The sequence below is a fragment of the Macrobrachium rosenbergii genome, chromosome 50 (genome assembly GCF_040412425.1).
Source record: "Macrobrachium rosenbergii isolate ZJJX-2024 chromosome 50, ASM4041242v1, whole genome shotgun sequence".
Classification (NCBI taxonomy): domain Eukaryota; kingdom Metazoa; phylum Arthropoda; class Malacostraca; order Decapoda; family Palaemonidae; genus Macrobrachium; species Macrobrachium rosenbergii.
In genome coordinates, this window is record NC_089790.1 from 26,760,405 (window position 1) to 26,781,006 (window position 20,602).

Below are 20,602 nucleotides of genomic sequence, written 5' to 3' on the forward strand. Positions count from 1 at the left end.
GGTGTGTTTTTTTGAACTGTTACATTTGGCAACCTGCTATTCACTCCTACGTTGTAAAGCACCTGCGAAAGTAGAGGCAACTCTTGGCTCTACCACCACACCACCACAGGTCGAGAGGAACACTGACCAGAGGCAGCACCTACCTGCTGTAGCTCCCTCACCAGGTAAGAATACCTTAACATTCTTTTTAAGGACTGTGATTTCTGAATCACACTTTGGGATTCAGGAGGATGTCCTTTCCTTTATGTAAGGTCAAGACACATGAAATTAGGGCAGTGGCGACTTCATTGGCCGTCAAATGTAATCTGTCGCTGACTTCTCTCCTGCAATCCACGCATTGGAGATGCAAATCAGTTTTTGCAGTGTTCTACCTGTGTGATGTGGAAACAGTTTATGAAAGTTGCAGTATTCTAGGCCTGTATTTCACAGCTGGCATGGTGTTTGGTAATGAGGGATAGGAGGAACCTCTTGGTTTTTTCCTCTATCCACTCTCCTTAAATAAGGATTGGTGTTTTTTCTTGGGAAGCCTGATTGGCACTGTGTCGTGAGTGTCATCAGTTGGTTTAAATTTTAATGAATTTTTTGGTGTAGGTTTTAAAATTCTGGTCATTTTGTACTGCGCCCAGGTCAGGCGCACACACATTTTGATGTGTTTTTTTTTTGGACTGTTAGCTTTGGCAACCTGCTGTTAACTCCTACGTTGTAAAGCACCTGCAAAAGTAGAGGCAACTCTTGGCTCTACCGCCACACCACTACAGGTCGAGAGGAACACTGACCAGAGGCAGCACCTACCTGCTGTAGCTCCCTCACCAGGTAAGGTTACAACAAGCGTTTCACAATCCTAGCAAAATTTTCTATTTCAAATTCTGAGTGTTTCTGAGTAGTTTTGTCCATGTATCCCACCTCCTGTCAATGTGGGATTCAGCTATGTAATTATTTGGTAAGTTACGTATATAAAAATGACATTTTCATAATAAAATAAAGTTTTATATATTATACTTACCAAATAATTATGTGCTCAGAGCCCTCCCTCCCTCCCCTCTCATGGACATGGAGCAGAAACGAATTGAGCTCTTTAATTGTGTTGTACCTATCCTTCCCCGAGAGTGGGTGTGGCAGTATAACTACACCCAAAACAAAAGAGCTCTACCGCAAATTTTAAATTTTGAGCTGCCATGTAAAGTAGAAACTAATTGTTATGTAATTATTTGTTAAGTATATAAAAAACTTTATTTTATTATAAGTATGTCATATTTCAAAAATTTTAAAAAACTACTCTCCAATGGTTGGCAGTGCTGCACGGCCTTAAGAAAATGTTGGTAACACTGGCTGCACTCAGACTGACTGAAGAAGGGTTTTGCAAGGTCGGGGAGGCCTTGAAAAGTTTCCATTGTAGGGGGGGGTTGGTGGCCGGATGGCTTGGCGCCATTGGAGAGGAGGGGCAGTAAGGCTGGATAGAGGAAGGCTCAGAGTTGTTTTGGAAGGTGGGTGGAGCAGGGGAGCAGTTCTATGGCTGGGAGGGGGTGGGGATGCAGTGTTGGACTGGGGAAGAGGGATAGGTAGACCTGACTTGATAGAGCTTGTTTGGTTTTGTGTTTGTTTTAATGTTTATGATATATTAATTCATATTTTACTAAAGGATATGTACAATACTGAGAGAGAGAGAACAATAATCGAGTATGTTGACATCAAAGTCTGAGTAAAGTAACACAGACTCCTTCACTCTTTATTTATACTTTTTGCCACAGTATTCTCACTTATATTTTTACTGTACAGTATTTTCTCATTTTTTATTCTTCCAAACCAAAAGATAAATGCAATCGTGTGCATTGGGTATAAAATATTCTCTTGTGCACTGTTATGATTTATGTGATAATCATACTTAGAATCATCTAAACTTGTAATGAAATATGGTACAGTAAATCAAGCAAAGCAAAAGAAAATAAAAATGACGATATATGTATGCACTAGTTCCGTGGCATCAGTAATCTTGCTACAGCCTGCTTAGTTTTGTCATACCTGTGTATGAAATTCACATTTTAAATATTTTCATGGCAAGTAGAGATGAAATTATCAACAATGATAAAGTGTTCTCTTGTGTACTGTTATATGTGATAATCATACTTAGAGTCAATTAAACTTGTAATGAAGTAGAAATTTTGATTTTAAATATTTTTATGGTGATTAGAGATGAAACACCAACAATAAAAATTCTCTTATGTACGTACTGTTATAATATGTGTAATAGTCATACTTGGAGTCAACTAAACTTGCAATGAAATATGGTATTGTAATTCAAGCAGAGCAAAAAGTGACATTACGTACCCATGGATGCACCGCTCATATGATGGCATTTTGAACTTCCTGGAGTTTGTTTAGTTTTGTGTTATTGTTCATGGTGCAGTAATTGATATGTAATTAGAGGATATGTACAGTACTGATACTGTATATGAGAGAGAGAGAGAACTGAGATATGTTTACATTAAAGCCTAATACAGTAACACACAACTCTTATACCGTACTAATTTGGCTATATTTTATGCTACAGTATTCTTGTTTATATTTTTATTGTATTTCCTAATTTTTTTTTTTTTTACACAAACCAAAAGATAAACACATTCTTGTGAGTAGGGTACATACATATGCACACACACATCCCATGCTGTCGGTGAACTGGGTAAAGCCTGCTTGGTTTTGTCTTGCCTACATGTGAAATTTGCATTTTAAATTGTTGCAGTGACTATAGATGAAATATCAAGTGATAAAATATTCTCTTGAGCACTGTTATGATATGTGTGATAATCATACTTAAGAGTCAACTAAATTTGTAATGAAAATGGCACAGTACAGTAAATCAAGCAAAGCAAAAAAAAGGTAACACGTATGTATGCACGCACCCATTGGATGGCGTCATGAACTTCCCGGAGTTACAGTTTTGTGTTTTTGTTTGTGATACAATAAGTCATATTTCATCAAAGGGTATGTACAGTACTGAGAGAGAGAGAGAGAAGGGAGAGGAACTGAATTATGTTTTGAGATTTTGAGGGATTTAACTTTTAACATAAAGTATGTTAGTTTACCTATTTACTGTATACCCTTTTACATTTATGTACACTTGGCAAGGAAAGTTAGGATACAGGTATTTTAAATCTTCAGACATATATTGCTCAATAATGCGACATCTGGCAACTTCAGAAAGGGGAGGAGCTTCAGTCTTATTGTGTTTGTTTTTTGCTTGACCTCCTATAACTTTCAATCATATTCTACGATTCCGAAATCATTGATACTTAAATGCAGTATTAAGCTTTACAGTATTCGTTCAAGTTGTAATTTGCAGCGACAGTTCTGAGCAAAATAAACATTTCTCGACATAACCTACCAAGTAACCTTACACAAATGAATTATGACACCACAATGAACGGAATGCTTGCATAATCGGAAACGCGATCTTCCATAATGAAATCAAGAGTTAAATTTGAGCAATGTCCAACGAAAAACGTGGGGAACAATAAAGGAACGAATGCAATGTCATGATGAGAGAGAGAGAGGGCTGTTGTGTAAGCCTAGGCCTATATGTAGAGCTACTCATTTCATTATTTTTTTCTTTTAGAGACTGAGTGATATTATATTTCTATAGTATGTTTTTTTTTGCAATGGAGAGAGAGAGAGAGAGAAACTATGGCAACGTCAAGAAACATCCAGTTACTTGTGTTTTCCAGTCGAAGTTCTTGTGCTGCTTCTCACATCATAGAGAACGCTCTTGCGGATTTAAATAGATTTAGTCAACCTACCCTAGCTGTCACAACATTTACTGCCATTAATTCCAGCTGACTTTAACACCGTGAAATACAAATATGAATGTGTAAAAATTAAAGAAATTATCATTACCTCGTATGATAATGCAATAATAAGCCTGTTCATAACGGAAAACGAGTAAATATTGCCGTTCTGATAAACAGTACTACACCGAGATATCCACACAATTTCAGATCTCTGTAAACGAAGTCATCTGAGAAATTCTGTTTACTTCGTACATGCATGGTGTTTTTAAGTATATGAACGTTTTTGTTTTGCAGATTTAACATATATAATTTGCATTGTATTTTCATATTCTAGAGTAAATTTACCATGATTGTGTTTTCTATAAAAAAAAATTAAAATTCGATGAACGAAATCTAATGAAAACTGTATCCTCACTTTCCTTGCTGAGTGTACAAAGTAAAAATAATAATTCATTGAATACATTCGTTTCTTTTAGCAACTAAAAAATTATTTTCCTAATTTATTTGGTAGTAGGCTCAATTGGCTGATTCTGAGAGCATAAACATAACAAATGGTGGGACAGTTGGCCTTTTATACACATATTGTGATGATAATGAATCAGTATAATAATACAGTATAAATGGATTCTGTAACTAAAATAACAGTTTCATTACCATTACCATTATCGTAAATACAGCTCTAACAGCCTATTTGACTTTTGCAAGTGGTTACTATGCGTGTGACTTGGGCCAGATTACGTCTATAGTTCACACATAGCCTACACATTTTGTATCTAGTGTATGGTAATACAATATGGTAAATGATGAGGAAGTTGCTGTATAAAAATACATAATGGTCATAAAACCATGGTAGGATGTGGGTAAACACAGATAGGCTACCTGTCTGCTGAACTGTCATTTACTAAACAGAGAAATAGAAGGGGTTGCATTTTTTTTTTCAAAGTATTTATGAAGTATATTTTGTTACAAATTAGGGGAAAAATCATAGATAATTGCCTTTTGCGTAAAGTTTTCATTTTAAAGAGTGATAGTTGTTTATTACCATACTGAGTGTTTACATTTATGTGGTATTGACAAGGTTAGGTGAGGAAGGGTACAAAGTTTTTTACTTGCCATTACAGTATTTGGATTTTGCCGTTATCCAACAGTCCCTGGGCACTATTAACCCTTTAACGCCGAAGCCCTATTTACAAAAACGTCTCCCGTATGCCGGCGGCGTTCGGTGAGTTGGCGCCGAAGCGGAAAAAAAGTTTTTTTCAAAAAATCACAGCACGCTTAGTTTTTAAGATTGAGTTAATTTTTGGCTCATTTTTTTGTCATTGCCTGAAGTTTAGTATGCAACCATCAGAAATGAAAAAAAATATCATTATCATATATAAATATTGGAATATATGACAGCGAAAAAAAAAAACTCTTATATAATTGTATACAAATCGCTGTAAGCAAACGGTTAAAGCTAATGACTTAATTTTTTTAGTTGTATTGTACACTAAATTGCAATGATTTTGGTATATAACAAATTTTAAAACGATCAAAGCAACGCAGAGAAAATATTATCACAAAATGATGCATGAATTCGTAATAATGCGGACGTAAAAATTTTTTTTTTTTTTTTTTTCAAAAATTCACCATAAATCGAAATATTGTGCTAGAGACTTCCCGTTTGTTGAAAAATGAAGCTAATTGATTGAATATTACTAGACTGTAAGTGTTTTAGCTTACAATTGCAGTTTTCGACCATTTCGTCGTCGAGTTAAAGTTGACCGAAAGTCAAATTTTTCTATTTATCGTGATTTATATGAAAATATTTCAAAACTGATAAAAGCTACAACCATGAGTTATTTTTGTTGTATTGTAAATGAAATTGCGCACATTTTCACATATAAAACTTTATGTAACGACTAATATAAAACGGTGCAAATATTACGACAACGAGACGAAAGAATTTCTGAGATGTTCAGCGAGTTACAGCATGAGACGTAAGGAAAATGTTTTTTAAAAATTCACCATAAATCGAAATATTGTGCTAGAGACTTCCAATTTATTGCAAAATGAAGGTAAACAATTGAATATTACTAGAATGTAAGAGTTTTAGCTTACAATTGCCTTTTTGACCATTTCGGTCGAGTTAAAGTTGACTGAAGGTTGAAATTTTGGCAGTTATCGTGATTTATGTGAAAATATTTCAAAACTGATAAAAGCTACAACCATGAGCTAATTTCTGTTGTATTCTACATGAAATTGCACACATTTTCATATATAAAAGTTTATGTAACGACTGATGTAAAACGATGCAAACATTACGACAACATGACGAAAGAATTTCTGAGATGTTCGGCCGAGTTACCGCGCGCAGACGTAAGGAAAAAAATTTTTTCAGAAATTCATCATAAATCGAAATATTGTGCTAGAGACTTCCAGTTTGTTGCAAAATGAAGGTACATGATTGAATATTACTAGAATGTAAGAGTTTTAGCTTATAATTGCGTTTTTTACCATTTCGGTCGAGTTAAGTTGACGAAGCTTGAAATTTTGGCAGTTATCGTGATTTATATGAAAATATTTCAAAACTGATAAAAGCTACAACCATGAGTTATTTTCTGTTGTATTCTACATGAAATTGCACACATTTCCATATATAAAACTTTATGTAACGACTAATATAAAACAGTGCAAACATTACGACAACGTGTGAAAAGAATTTCTGGCGCGGACGTAAGAAAAAAAGTTTTTTCAAAAATTCACCATAAATCGAAATATTGTGCTAGAGACTTCCAATTGGTTGCAAAATGAAGGTAAATGATTGAATATTACTAGAATGTAAGAGTTTTAGCTTACAATTGCGTTTTTACCATTTGGTCGAGTCAAAGTTGACCGAAGGTTGAAATTTTGGCAGTTATCGTGATTTATATGAAAATATTTAAAAACTGATAAAAGCTACAACCATGAGTTATTTTCTGTTGTATTGTACATGAAATTGCGCACATTTTCATATATAAAACTTTATGTAGCGGCTAATATAGAACAGTGCAAAAATTACGACAAAATGACAAAAGAATTTCTGAAATTTTCGGCCGAGTTACCGCGTAAGAAAAAAGTTTTTTTCAAAAATTCACCATAAATCGAAATATTGTGCTAGAGACTTCCAATTTATAACAAAATGAAGGTACATGATTGAATATTACTAGAATGTAAGAGTTTTAGCTTACAATTGCGTTTTTCGACCATTTCGGTCGAGTCAAAGTTGACCGAAGGTTGAAATTTTTTGTAGTCGACGTTTGCTACGTCCACTCGGCATTCAACAGACAATTTTAGTCGACGTTTGCTACGTCCAACAGGCGTTTAAGGGTTAATCTGGATTGAAGGACTACTGCAACATATCTAGGAATGGTGATAAGCATCTTGGTAACTATAGTTTGCCCCTTAAGTGACTACTGGCATTTAGGGCTTTCTTCTACATTCAGTCCTCCAGCCAAGTTTTGGAAGTCTTTCTGGGGGTATCTCTTCTCTGGCAAATTTGGTTGTCTACAGAAGGTACTGGATGAGATCCCTGCATGTGTGTCATGCAAGATCCTTAGCTGTGGTTCTTTTAGATATGTTTCCTGTTACTCAGTTAATGGATATATTTCAGGATCTTGAGTAGTGGCAGGACCCAGCTTGTCTAAGAATAACTGTTCTGGTGTTTTGAGCCCCAGAAGTAGTTCTCTTTATGAACATGTTCTCCCACAGATAAGAAGCAGACTTTCTCGATGAGCAGGCAACAGGAACAAGATTGGAGGCAGAAGTTTGATATAAACTTTCTGAAGCTAAAGGCAGTGTTCCTGGCCATTCAGGCATTCTTTGAGGCCATTAAAGGAAGGTTATAGTCTCTTGAAAGACAACTCCTAGGGGTACAAACCTTTATGTGGGCAGAGGTACTCATGGTTAAAGTAGCTCCAAGGTTTGTGTCTGGGAGTGAAATGTTTTGGTAGACAGTCTCGTCATAAGAGAAAAGGTTTCATCTCAAAGTGGTCGCTGGACCTGGAGGTGTGTAAGGACCTTTTAGTCATGAATTTGAACCATAAGCTCCCTGTATGATGTATGGCTTAACCTAACCCAGCAGGCTGGTAAGCTTGACACAATGCTGCACTGCTGGAGCAGCCTCCATTTATAAACTTTCCCTACATTCAGCTTTCTGAGGAAGATTCTGGCAAAGATGAGAGCTTCCAGCATGACTGGTACCGGAGACCCCCCTCTGTAACTGCTGGCAGACCATTTTGGAAGACTCTCCAGAAACAGCTGCATTCCAACAGATTCCATGCAAATCCAGGATCTTTACTTCTTCATGCCCAAAGGCTGGTGAGCAAGATTTCCAAGGCAAGAGGTTTCAGAGATCACTGCTTCAGCAGTCATGCTGTCTTCACCCATCAAGCTCTGCCAGGTATAATATGGAAAGTTCATGCATTGGTGTCATGGTAAGGCCATTATTTCTGTCATAGCTTCTATTCTCATAATCGTGAACCTTTTTTCTTGATTTACACCTGCAGAACCAGCTTTCATTCTCTTCCATTAAGGCCCATAGGGTAGCCCTCTTGTATGTTTCAAGAGTTTTTGAGGGATTAAAGTCACCACCTCTAGGGATTCTTTGCAAAATGGTCCAACCACTTAGATGGTCCTTTGCAGCCTGTCCAGAGTCCCATATAAACCACCACAAGGCCTCTCTTCATTACCTTACAGTGAAGATGGTATTCTTGCTGGCTTTTGCTTCTTTTAGACTTGTCAGTAAACTTCACATCCTCTGTGACAACATCATGCACACTTAAAGGCCGATCTTTTCTTGGTTTTCATTTGACATCCTGACTGACTTTGTTATAAAAACATTGGCTTGTGTTCCTCAGGATAGAATGACCATTCCATTTACCATATTGGCCCTGACATCCAATGATTCGAAAGACCTCGTACCATATCCTGTGAGTCCTTAGTTGTGTCCTGAGGAGGACCAGAGGTTTAAAAGCAAAATGTCTGTGCTCTGTTCCAAAACCAAGAGAAGAAACATATTAGGAACACATCATAATGGCTAAGTAGGTTTCAGGAGAAGCAGCCGCTCAGATTTGAGTGACAGTTGAGAGTACAGCCACATCAGTTTTCCTGGCCTTCAAGATGGAACATCTAGATAACTGCTACCATGAATGTGGGCTCTTAGATAAAACATTGTGCCTTTGCTCTCTTCCACCTTTGTGACTAAGGGGATGGGTGTATATTTGTTAGGGCCTTTAATTGCAGTAGGTCAAACCTTATCGGCAGTGGAAGATGTTATACACACTTTGTCTTTATCCCTTTAGTCATCTCCTTATGCAATCTCATCCTCGTGACGTAGTATCCGGGTTGTGGGCATCCACAGCCTGGTTGAGAAAGTAGAGTCATTATTGTATTTCGAATTTTGCTATTAACTTGAAGTTCGAGCTATTGGTTTACTTTTTGGCATATGGCTGCTAACTTGCCACAAGAATATAAGACTCTTGGATCATGATTTCTGTCCCTATTGCATATATGAGTTAACTCCTATGAAGGATACTCCTTTGCTCAGCCTCCACCTCAGTTATAGTATGAGCTATTTATGATTGTGTTTCCCATGAACAAGTGAAATTCTTATATAACTTGAAATTATTTCAGACAAGCCTATCCATCTTCTTCGTTTTAACGTGCTTTTTTCCCATTTTTATATGGGGTAAGCATGATGCCTTCTTTTGAAGGACTTTGATTTGGCGGTGGGGTAGGCCGTAGCCTCAATCGGCTGCCCTGCCTGACATCACTTAGACCCCGGTAACGAATGTGTACATGTATTGTACCAAATCCCCAGCTCCCTTTCTCCCAGCAGTGAGGAGAACTGGGCGGTTAGGTCGACAGTTCGAGACGTGAGGTGTCTGTTATGTTTTTAGAAGATGTTGGAGTGGCTTTGTTTATGTGTATTAGTCTGTAACACCCATTTGCTTTCAGCAAACCTATCCGTTCATAGGTTTGCTAATGGTCTTTAGGGTGCATGTGCACACTTTAAATCATTTTACAGGACTACAAGTTCAGTAGTTGAAGCTGTCAAAATTAACATGTCCAGGGACTTTGACCGCAATTTAGGCTATTAATGATTGGTGGTTTTGTAAGGAAAATATGTTTCATGATACAAAATATTAATTTTTTCCAATGAAATTAAATAGAAAGTAAGCTCTGTATCATAGGTCACAGATAGCGAGCATGTATCTCATTTTGTTACATGACAAACCATGTTGCTGTATCTAATAATTTTGTTTTTTGTTACAGGATGTAAAGTAACCTGTCATCAGAAATGTTATAAAAAAGTTGATACTAAATGTAGTCATGATGGTCCCAAGCCCATTGTTGTACCAGCGGGCAGCCCACCACCCAACAATCGTGTTTTCGCCGTACCTCTAGAGAACTTAATACGTGCTGGGGAAAAAATCCCTGCAGTTGTAGATCGCCTCATCACTACTATTGAATTGCATGGTCTCTTTACTGAGGGCCTCTACCGCAAGTCAGGGGCTACCTCAAAGGTTAGTTGTAAATTCCATGTCACAAAGTACTGAGCCTTTTGTTACAGATGTATTACAAGTCATATTCTAAATGTATTACAGTCATATTCTAATCTCTCTCTCACTTTCTCAGGCAAGTAACTATTAATATTTCCTTCGACATTAAAGCAAATATGATCATTCTCGCAGAGACTATTTTCGGAATAATACCTATCAATCAGATTTGAGGCTATGTACTTTTTTCATAAAATCCTCAAAGAGCACATTTTTCAGGTGTTAATAGATGAAAGATATTCTGACACCTAACAACTGGGAAATCATGTCCCACAACAGTTTTCTAGCTTATTATTACTCTCATTGATCAACAGTGGTACAAACAGGAATCAAATATTATTACAAATTACTTGTGTGTTATGTTTCCTCAAACCTACACTATGTCATGTCCAGACTATTCAGTAATATTTCCCTAATGAAAGATACCTTGTCAATTGGTTTGAAATTTTCTGTGGGAAAAACAAAAGTAGGTATTGGTTGAAAAGATACCAAGATGAAAAAAAATTATGCCATTGAACTCTTAAGTAAGAAAAAAGCTGATAACTGTGAAATTCTAAGGTTTAATCTATGATACACACTTAAACTGGAAAGTACATATTGCATACCTAAAAGCTGATGGTAAAAATGCTTTATATCTGATAATAAACTAACCACAAATCAACCGTGATGGTATTGCGCAATGCATTTGCACTGTATTTTATTATTGAAGCCAAATATGTGGTTATCTTTAGACATGGCATAAAAAAGCCTAGATCCAGTTCATAATTAACAGCCTTGAATCTGCATTGGAGTATTCATATCCCCCCCCCCAATAAATCTTTACAAATCAAAAGTGGTGAACCTCTTTTTCTCTCCATCGTGACTTGTAACCATGCAAAGTGCATTAAAGATTATGCGCTTAGTTTATATGCAGTAACTGTGTTACTTTTACACTTCCAGTGTTTAAATGAAGGTAATGTTAACATTCTTTTATTTTGCCAAGTGTAAATTTTGAAAAAGCAAATAATAGGGGATTACAGTTTGTCACAAGTTTTAGCAATTTTTTTACTTTGTAGGAGAGCAATAGGAAGTTATGAATTCAGAATTACCAAGAAGGAAATACAATCCATCAGGTAATCCGCAATTGCCATCTATTTTGTTGGTAACCAAGGAGAGTATTGGCATACAGGTACAGCTAGGTATATCACTCATTCAGTAAATGGCTATTTTACAACATTAAGGTTTGAAAAATATTGTAATGAATATTGAATACAGAAATATTTTTCCAGTACAGTAAAAGCCAAGTGTTATCCATTTTATTTGGCATTCCAGGAATATGCTTGTAATATTCTTGGGCAATTATTATTATAACATTATTATACCCTTCAGGGGTTTTCTGCTCATTGTGTGGTACACAATAAACTGTGCTAAATGTTCCATACAGCTTTCCTTAGATCCCAGTGGCATTGATTTTTCTTGTGCTTTTTATTGTTCCTCTTTATCTTTTGTAATGTGATTTCTTTGACATAACCATGTTTCATTTCAATTCTCCCTTAGGATCAAACCCCAAGTGAGTCTTGTTCAGATAATGGTAGTGAATCATCATAAAGTAATTACTGTAAATAAGATTAGTGACTGGCATTACTAGGCTCTCATACAGCACATCCAATGAATATGATCTTAAATGAGAATAGAAAGAGGCAGTTGACCAACTAATTGAGAAAAGGTCAAAGGCAATGTTTTAGTAGGAAAAAGCAGAAAGCAATGCAGCTTGGCCCTAAAGGGGCAGTGCAAAAACATTAAGTACTGGCTACGGTGTGCAGCTTTAGGAATATGGGGTTTCAGTTTTTGAAATTCGAACGAGGCACAATAATTTTGAGGTAACCATGCATGCTAAGAGTGACAGTGTTTTAATTGGAGATACATATTTTGGTTTTCTTTTTCAGGTCCGTGCAGTGAAAGCCCATATAGAGCGGGATCCTGAAAACATAAAGTTTACAGACACTCCTGTTCATGTTCTTGCTACAATATTGAAATCGTTTTTTAGAGAATTACCAGAACCTTTGCTCACATATGAGTTTTATGATCCCCTAATTAATGCTACAGAGCTTCAGGATCCAGATGATCAGCTCCAGACTACGTATAATATTATTAAAGGCTTACCAAAGATAAATTTTGACCTACTGGAAAGACTGGTATTTCATATGGTGCGGGTTGCGCAACATGAAGCTTACAATCGAATGAATTGTAATGCTCTTGCAATAATATTTGCACCTTGCATATTAAGAAGTCAGCGTTCTCAGACTGTTCAGGACTCCTTGAGTGACATTGCTAAGCAAACTTCGGTAATTAAAATTTATTTTCTGTTTATCATTGAATATTTATGGCTTGTAATTTTTGTATATCTACAAAAGAGTATTTTCTTTGCTAAATAAGAAATTAATAATGTCAGTTGCCATTGTAAGAAAATTTCTCATTTTTGTGAATGTTGAAATATTACTTTTTAGGTTGTAGAGGTCATTATATCACGGCAGTTGAAGCAAGTGAGAATGACTCTTCAAGATATAGACACTGTTGACTCTGAAATTGTGTCAGCTGGTGTTCGTTTAGATACACTTCGATCTTCAAAGGTAAGTATTTATTCTTTTGTTGTTTTTTACTTAGGAATAATGTCCTCCATTCTTTTGAATAAATTGTGAAATTTTCTGTGTCCTCCATTCTTTTGAATAAATTGTGAAATTTTCTGTTCAAGAGTAGACAGTTATACTTGTATTTTTGTTTGTTACACAAAAACCATTAATCATAATTAGCTGTATTCAGTATTGAATGGGCTTGGTCAATTAACATTGCGTATTCTTATGTGCGGCTCCAACAGTGTCGGATGTAGACTGTTCTTCCCAAGATCTGCACAGTTACTTTCTCAATGAGATTGCCTTATAAAAGTCACCTGTCTTCAGTATAGAATGTTTTATTTAAGCTGTTACGAGTGAGAGGGCCTCTCGAACTAAGGGAAAATAGATTCACCTGGTTCAGTTCTGAATCTCCTTTTACTCTTTTTCATTGTTTCATTCTCTCATATTTTAAGGGTTCTCCCAGCTGCTAAAGATATGTGTGGCTTCAACTGCTCCCACGATGCCTGCAGACTTGACTGTCCCCACACTTCAAGGACCTTTGGTCTCTCTTGATTTGGTTCCTCCAACTTCCAGCTCACTGACAGAACTGTCCAGCATTTCTTCAGCTTGTAAAGTCGATCAACCTCAGATGTTGCTGGGGGTATCCTGAAGCCTTGTAGCAGGATCCTTTCCTTACCTGAGCCTTTGATTCTCATAGGAATTGTAAAGGGTTTTTGTGTCACAAGAAGTGATGAAATTCAAGTACCAAGTCTCCAGCCACCCCATCCTTTGGCATCCTTCTTCCCCAGTCATTCAGTTTTTATTAGTAGCTCTTGGCTTGCCGCTTGTGACCTGGAGTTGTGTAAGTGCCCTTAGGTGTGCTACTCTACCTCCATTTACACCTTGCCTTTTTCCCCAAAGAAGGCTTTCTGCTGCATATTCTGAGCCCTGAAGATGTGTGCTTTGCAAAATGGGGCTTCATTGTCAAGATCCCTATCTGGGTCAACAATATGTTCAAGATAGACCAGCCTGAATCATCCCTGGCAGCTGCTCTTCATTCTGGCAAATGCCATATCACCCTTAAGATTTGAACTACCCTTAGCCAAGTTCTTGGATTCCATTCATAAGGACATGATGATGCAGATGGCTGGCCATGGCTCTAGTCACAGCTATGATTGGTCCACAAGCTTAAGACACCCCTTGCCCCCTTCTAGACCAGAAGTTTTACCATGTTAAAGGTTGCTCCTCACAACCCTGCTTCCTTTTGTTAGTAGTCGAGTCTATTGCCACGGAGGCATTGGCCTCCTGTCCTTGCTCTGCCAGGTGGTTGGCCACTGAAATGTACTCTTGAGAGCATTTCTGCCACAACACTTTGACAGTATTAAACTGGCAAAAATGGGTTCTCAGTGTGGACAGTCCCTTGGGGTCTTTAGGGCTGCCTTTTGCAGAGAATACAGCTAAGACTTATCATCCAGATTGAGCATGAGTATGTAATGCACATACATGTTTTTGTTTGCTCAGCAGTGCTTTGATGGAGAGGGACTTCTTATGATCTGCCCAGACTTTGCTTCAACAGTGCTCTTCATAAGGTTAGCATTAGTGCTCTTCCCCATAACTATAGCAGTATTTCTTTGTCACCCAGAGGCCTCCTGCTTTTGCTAGCTGGCAGCATCATCCAGTCTCACAGCCTTGAAGTTCTAGGTTGTCATTGGGTATCAGGAGGGCTGGGGAAAACTTTCTTCGAACTTTTCACATAATGCACTTGCAGATGAAGTGTCAAAGTTTCTCTTGGTTAGGGCTGACATCAAGGCCATTTGAAGGCCTGATTGTCAATTAGAACAGATCTATGGGTTCTGGAGGTTCTGCAGTTCAGTTACCACCTGTCTCCTCCAATGTCCTTGAACACCCACACTCTCAGTCTCAAGAAGAGACAGGTCCTTAACAACAAAATATCTGCTATGCTGCAGAAGGGTGTTGTTGATTGACCTTTGCAGGACTTGCTGGGATTTTACAGTTGCCTCTTCCTTGACCTAGGGATGTATATTTTTGCATTCCAACTAATTGTTCTTTGCTTTGGTTTGTGTACTGCCCTCAGGTCTTTACTGGAATGTTAGACCCTGTGGCCTCCTATCCACAACCTGGATTTGTCTTCAGCATTACCTAGATGATATGTTAAGGTAGTTTTCTTCCATGCATGAGCTGCAGGTTCATATATAGGTTTCTGTGGACCTTTTTTTAGTCTGTGGGTATGCAGGTCAACTGGGAGAAGTCAGACTTGTCTGTCTCCCTTAGCTCAAAAGCTCATGCTGTGGACTGGCACTCGCTGGGCCGAAGTTCGATTCCCCGGCTGGCTGATGAAGAGTTAGAGGAATTTATTTCTGGTGATAGAAATTCATTTCTTGCTATAATGTGGTTCGGATTCCACAATAAGCTGTAGGTGGTTCTTAGCCACGTAAAATAAGTCTAATCCTTCAGGCTAGCCCTAGGAGAGCTGTTAATCAGCTCAGTGGTCTGGTAAAACTAAGGTATACTTTAAAAAAAAAAAGTGGATAAAAGTGACAAATGGTCTGTTCATCAGAGGAGGGTGTATGTTACATTATCAAGACCATGGCCAAGTTCCTTGAACAGCTTTGCCAGTGTCAAGGCCTGGTAGGTGTTGATTGGTCACTTTCTCAGGAATCATCAACACCATCAGTCAACATATCTTTATTCATGGCAGTTATCTAACAGACTCAGGGGAGAGAGGATTTTGGGAGATAAGTGTATCAGCTATTACCAACTCCTGTTGGTCCTCAACATGCCCCTTTACCAAGCCAAGTGGGTAAGGTACATGGCTTGGTGTAATGAGCAGTGTTCCAAACTTCTCAAAACCTTTGTTCCAGTCCTAGCACACTGTCTTCATTTAAAGAATGATGAGAAACTTGCTCTCCCAGTTGTCAGGGGATATCACACTGCTTTGTCATCATTCTTTATTTAGTATGGTAAAGATTTTAGAAACTAATCTTTCCAGTCTTTTTCATTGTTTCATTACATCTATTCCTTAAATCCTTGTGAAGTCTCCAAGTTGGGTTTGTCTTGGTCTTGTGTAGCTTTACCACTTGGCCTATGAGCCTTTGTCAGAAATATCTCCACACCTTTATGCTCAAAATGGTGTTTTTTGACTGTCTTAGCCTTCTTTAAGTGTGTTGGTGAGTTTCATGCTCTTTCTGGTGATGTCTCACACTCCAGTCATTGGTTCTCAGCCAGTCTTTCCTTCACCTGTTTGGGCCATCACCATCCCTGCTATTCAGTATTCTTCTGAGGAAGATAATCTTCAGTGTTTGAGGTGTCTGGTCCCTACCTACAGTGCATAGAGTCATTCTGTTCTCCTTTCCCTGTTCTTTCATGCATAGTCATCAGCTTCATTCTGTCTGGGTGATATATATCATCCCGGGTTATTCTTTGTTTTCCAAAGAAGACTGCCTCCTCTGGATCAAGGCCCATGAATTCAGGGCCGTCGGTATGACTTGGATATTGCTTGCCAGCCATAGACTGGGTAGTTGGCATTCTCAGAACGCTTCTAAGTGTTATCTTCAGGATGCACCCATGAGACTGTTTGTTTATTTGTTGGGCCCTATTGTCTCAACAGACTGTCTTCTTTTGGGTATGGATGATTTATTCTCCTCATTCTCATAATTTCATTCTCAGACAAAAATGTTTTTTTACCCAGAGTAACTGTATCATTATGTTCAGTGCCTGGTGAGTGTTGGTAATAGTGGTTTTCTTTCCATTATTGACCATGCTTTGTGGAACCACTAATTGGGAATTCTATCCTCTCATGCTAATTTCCTGCCCTGGATTTGATAATGAATTACTGGCAGTCCAGTCTGTTGTATGATTACAGGGCTTTATCAACAAATATTTATAATAAAACAAGTTTTTAATACAAACTCATTCACCATGAATGCCAGGGCTCTCCTCCCACCTCCTTCCTCTCAGTTGGAGTGTGGCACAACTGAAAAAGTGGGAGGTTCCAGTCAAGATTGGGGAATTCTTGTGAGGATGCTCAATGGTTTTTTTCTCTACTTGAACCTTAGGCTTTATGCACCTGGATGTGTTCTGCACAGTGAAAGGCTGTATTATGATGGATGGGTTTGTATAAAAAGTTTTATTTTAAAAACAGTTTTTGGTGTAATGTGGTGTAATTTATAATTTTGTTTCAGCAATCAATTTATCATAACATGGGGCTTGCTGAAGGGTGTGCGTCATCTCTACCTCGGCCATCAGCTGCTCTGCGAACATCTCTTACAGAACCCAGTGAATTTGATTTAGAAGAAAAGCTGTCCACACTGCAGGACACTCGACATCGTCTAGAATTGCAGGTTCCAGCCCTTGTTAGAGGGAGTGAATCTGAAGATGACTTGCTATCTACTGACATGTCAAGGGCAGGTTCATATGAGGATATTCCAGGAACCCCAGCTACTCCATATAGTAGACCTCCGAGAGAAAGGAAAGAAAGCAGCGTTGGTGAAGAGTTTGAAGATTATCCTGTCTCAGGTGAGCAAAAGTAAAAAGTTTAGACTGAGATGACATTAGCTTCAAGTGATTTAATTTTTCTTTAGTTTTTATCTTCATAAAAAGCCTATAGTGGCATCTTAGCTTAATGGACAGCTGGAGAGTGTGCCTCTCCTCGTAAGTATTACATCAGTTAAGTAACTAAGATTGGCTGTACTGGGCAAAATACAATACCCTGGAGAAACTTGCTAATTTATTGTGTTCTGCAGATCCATACAAAGTAATTAATAACTTATCCTAAGTGGTATTTTGTCATTTTCACTCAGTTTAATAAATTAATTGACTCATTCAATTTCAGAGAAATCTCGGTAAAATTAATTGCTTTCTAAAAATGCTTATAGCACTGTACAGTTTGGCATAAAAAATGCAATTGATTACAGTAGTTCTACCTACTTATTGGGTGTACAAATATAAGATAATGAAAAATACAAAGTATCATACAATATAAAAAAAAGACCATAAATATATTTTTGTCAGTATTAACATAAGTACCAAACACTTCACACTTTCTGTGCCCCCACCCTCTCGTTGAGTTTATGGATATTCAGTGCATTACGGTATAAATTGTACGTAATGTAAGTAGTGAGGCATACATATATTTATGTAGACAGACTTAGTATGACATGCACTGAGGCAAACTATGCACCTACTGTATGTTTGCTCTCCTTTTTTCTGTTAAAGAATTTTTATTTTTGTCAGAGAGAGAGAGAGAGAGAGAGAGAGAGAGAGAGAGATCTGCTCACACAAAATAGGTGGTAATTTATCTCAAAGCAAAGCACATGTGTATGCATACAGTGCACACACACACAGACAAAGATATTTGTATGTAACACTGCTACATTACTGTATTGTATGCATACAATGCACACATACACAGACTGAAAGATACTTTTATGTAACACTACATTACTGTATATAGTACAATAGTGTATGACATTGTTAATAAAAATACTGCATCAGGGAGAGACACCACAGTATGTGCATAGTGTTTCATAACATGATTCTTGTACTGTATGTGCACATAGACATACGCCCGTGGACAGACTGAAAAATATGTTTATGTAACAATATGTTATAGTAGTAAATTCAGTAATGTGCACTACATTAATAAATGTCATTTAAAATGCTGTACCAGAGAGAAGGAGAAGCCACCACAGCATATGTAGTGTTTCCTAACATGATGGTCTTATTTGTATAAATGCTCACATACAGACCAGAAAAATTATTACATACGGCACTAAATCTTACCTTAAAGATAACAAAATATAAATAACAGTGTATTAAATACATTGCATGTCACTGAGAGTACCAAACCGTATTAGAGATGTACCATAAATTGTGTGTAGGAAACAGTGAGGCCCCAGTAGAATGTGGTGACTGTGGATATGTCTCAAACTCATGGGGTGTGAGTGTGATAAACTGAGGCAGTTTCATTTCTTTTAGCCACAAATCTTAGAATTTCAGAGCCTGTGCATGCATAAAGAAACAAAGAAGCATGGTGCAGCCACTTTACAAACCAATTGTTTTTATAGTACAGTACTTGCATTTAATTATGATTCATATTCTGTAGTACACATACAGTGCAATTACACTTCTCTTAACTACAGATCTTATCATTTCAGAGCACATGGTAACACAATGCAACAGAATCACTGTAATATAAAATGTAAGGATCAGGTTTTATGCACATGACTCGGTGATTTTCAGTAGTGTGATCACTTATTCTGAAATACAGGTACATTATATATTTATGCATGCAGTTACACTTTATTTAACCAAGTATCTCAAAATATCTGAGCACATGATTGCCAGATGAACAGAGGGAAATTTTTAATGAAAAAAAAAAATAATAAATAAAATAAAATTACACTTTAACCATAAATTTAACAATGTACAGCATCACAGGTACATTTCATTACAGATACATTTCATTATGTAAATATTGTGTATTTAATATTTAGAACTTTTAACCTGATTAATATATAGAACTTTGAACCTGAGGAAAAATAACTACAGTCGTCCCTTGTCTATTGTGGTGGTTAGGTTCTAGAATCTAGAACCCCCTGCAATAGGCGAAAATCCGCAAACTAGCGACCTTGTATTTATTTTATTATTTACTCTATACGTAGCCTATATACTTTAACATTTTATAAACCTTCCCCACACTTATAAATCTTTCCAACACTGTTATTAACCTTTCCCACACTGTTATAAATACTTCCTGTGCACTTAAACACTTTTTACACTCTTGAACCTACATAATAGTTCACGGAATAGAGCATCAACAGTAATAAAAATTTGTGTGTATGTAGTACATATTACAAGTGATTTACCAATTTTCATATATTAATATTAATGTAAACACATTATTATGTTATTTCAATTGTAGAATCCATTTAGTATACTGCATTACTATTTTGATCTGTTATCATCATAATATGCATAAAAGTGAAAAAATCATCCCACATTTGTAATGTTTTCATTCTGAAATCAGCTGACTGAAGCTGCTCACTACTACTGAAAGAATTAGGAACATAATTTTTTAGTTGTTAAAAGAAAGAAATTTATTAAATGGGATTATTTTTAATTTTGTACATAAAAGTTTATGATACAGTAATTCATATTTCATTAAGAGAGAGAGAAACATGTTTACTAACAAAGTCTGATCACAGTAGCTTGGGACGAGACTAAGTCTTTGACTTGACAAACTGGGGATGAGAGAATATACAGTAACCATGAGTTGCTTAGATATGAAATTCGGATTTTAAATATTTTTACGGTGATTAGAGATAAACATCAGCAATGATACAATATTAACTGTGCACTGTTATATATGTGATAATCATAGTCAACTACTAAACTTGTACTGAAGCACGGTTCAGTAAATCAGAGAAAGAAAAAACATGGCAACACGAACTTACAGTAAAAACAGTTACAGATGTCGGGATAGTGGTTTTTTTTTATACATATATTACGATAATAATAGATTAATATAGTTTATTCCTAAGTGAAATGAAGTTTTATTGAAATTTTGCTGTTTTTTTTTTCATTAAAAAATTGTATACTGAGAGAGAGGTTGAACTCGGGTGTTTATATA

The 20,602-nt window shown here is 36.9% G+C and overlaps 1 protein-coding gene across 11 annotated transcripts in view; it reads left to right on the forward strand.

The window, feature by feature from the left end:
* LOC136832781 (unconventional myosin-IXb-like) overlaps positions 1-20,602 on the forward strand; it is a 210,523-nt gene that overhangs the window by 182,722 nt on the left and 7,199 nt on the right. For 10 of the 11 annotated variants that reach the window (XM_067094322.1, XM_067094328.1, XM_067094326.1 and 7 more), the window contains 4 exons: positions 10,077-10,327; positions 12,286-12,684; positions 12,847-12,969; positions 17,154-17,487. In XM_067094322.1, coding sequence (XP_066950423.1) covers positions 10,077-10,327; positions 12,286-12,684; positions 12,847-12,969; positions 17,154-17,487 — 1,107 coding nt within the window. Of the gene's footprint in view, positions 1-10,076; positions 10,328-12,285; positions 12,685-12,846; positions 12,970-17,153; positions 17,488-19,127; positions 19,241-20,602 lie in introns of all 11 variants that reach the window. The other variant, XR_010851314.1, reaches the window with a different exon arrangement.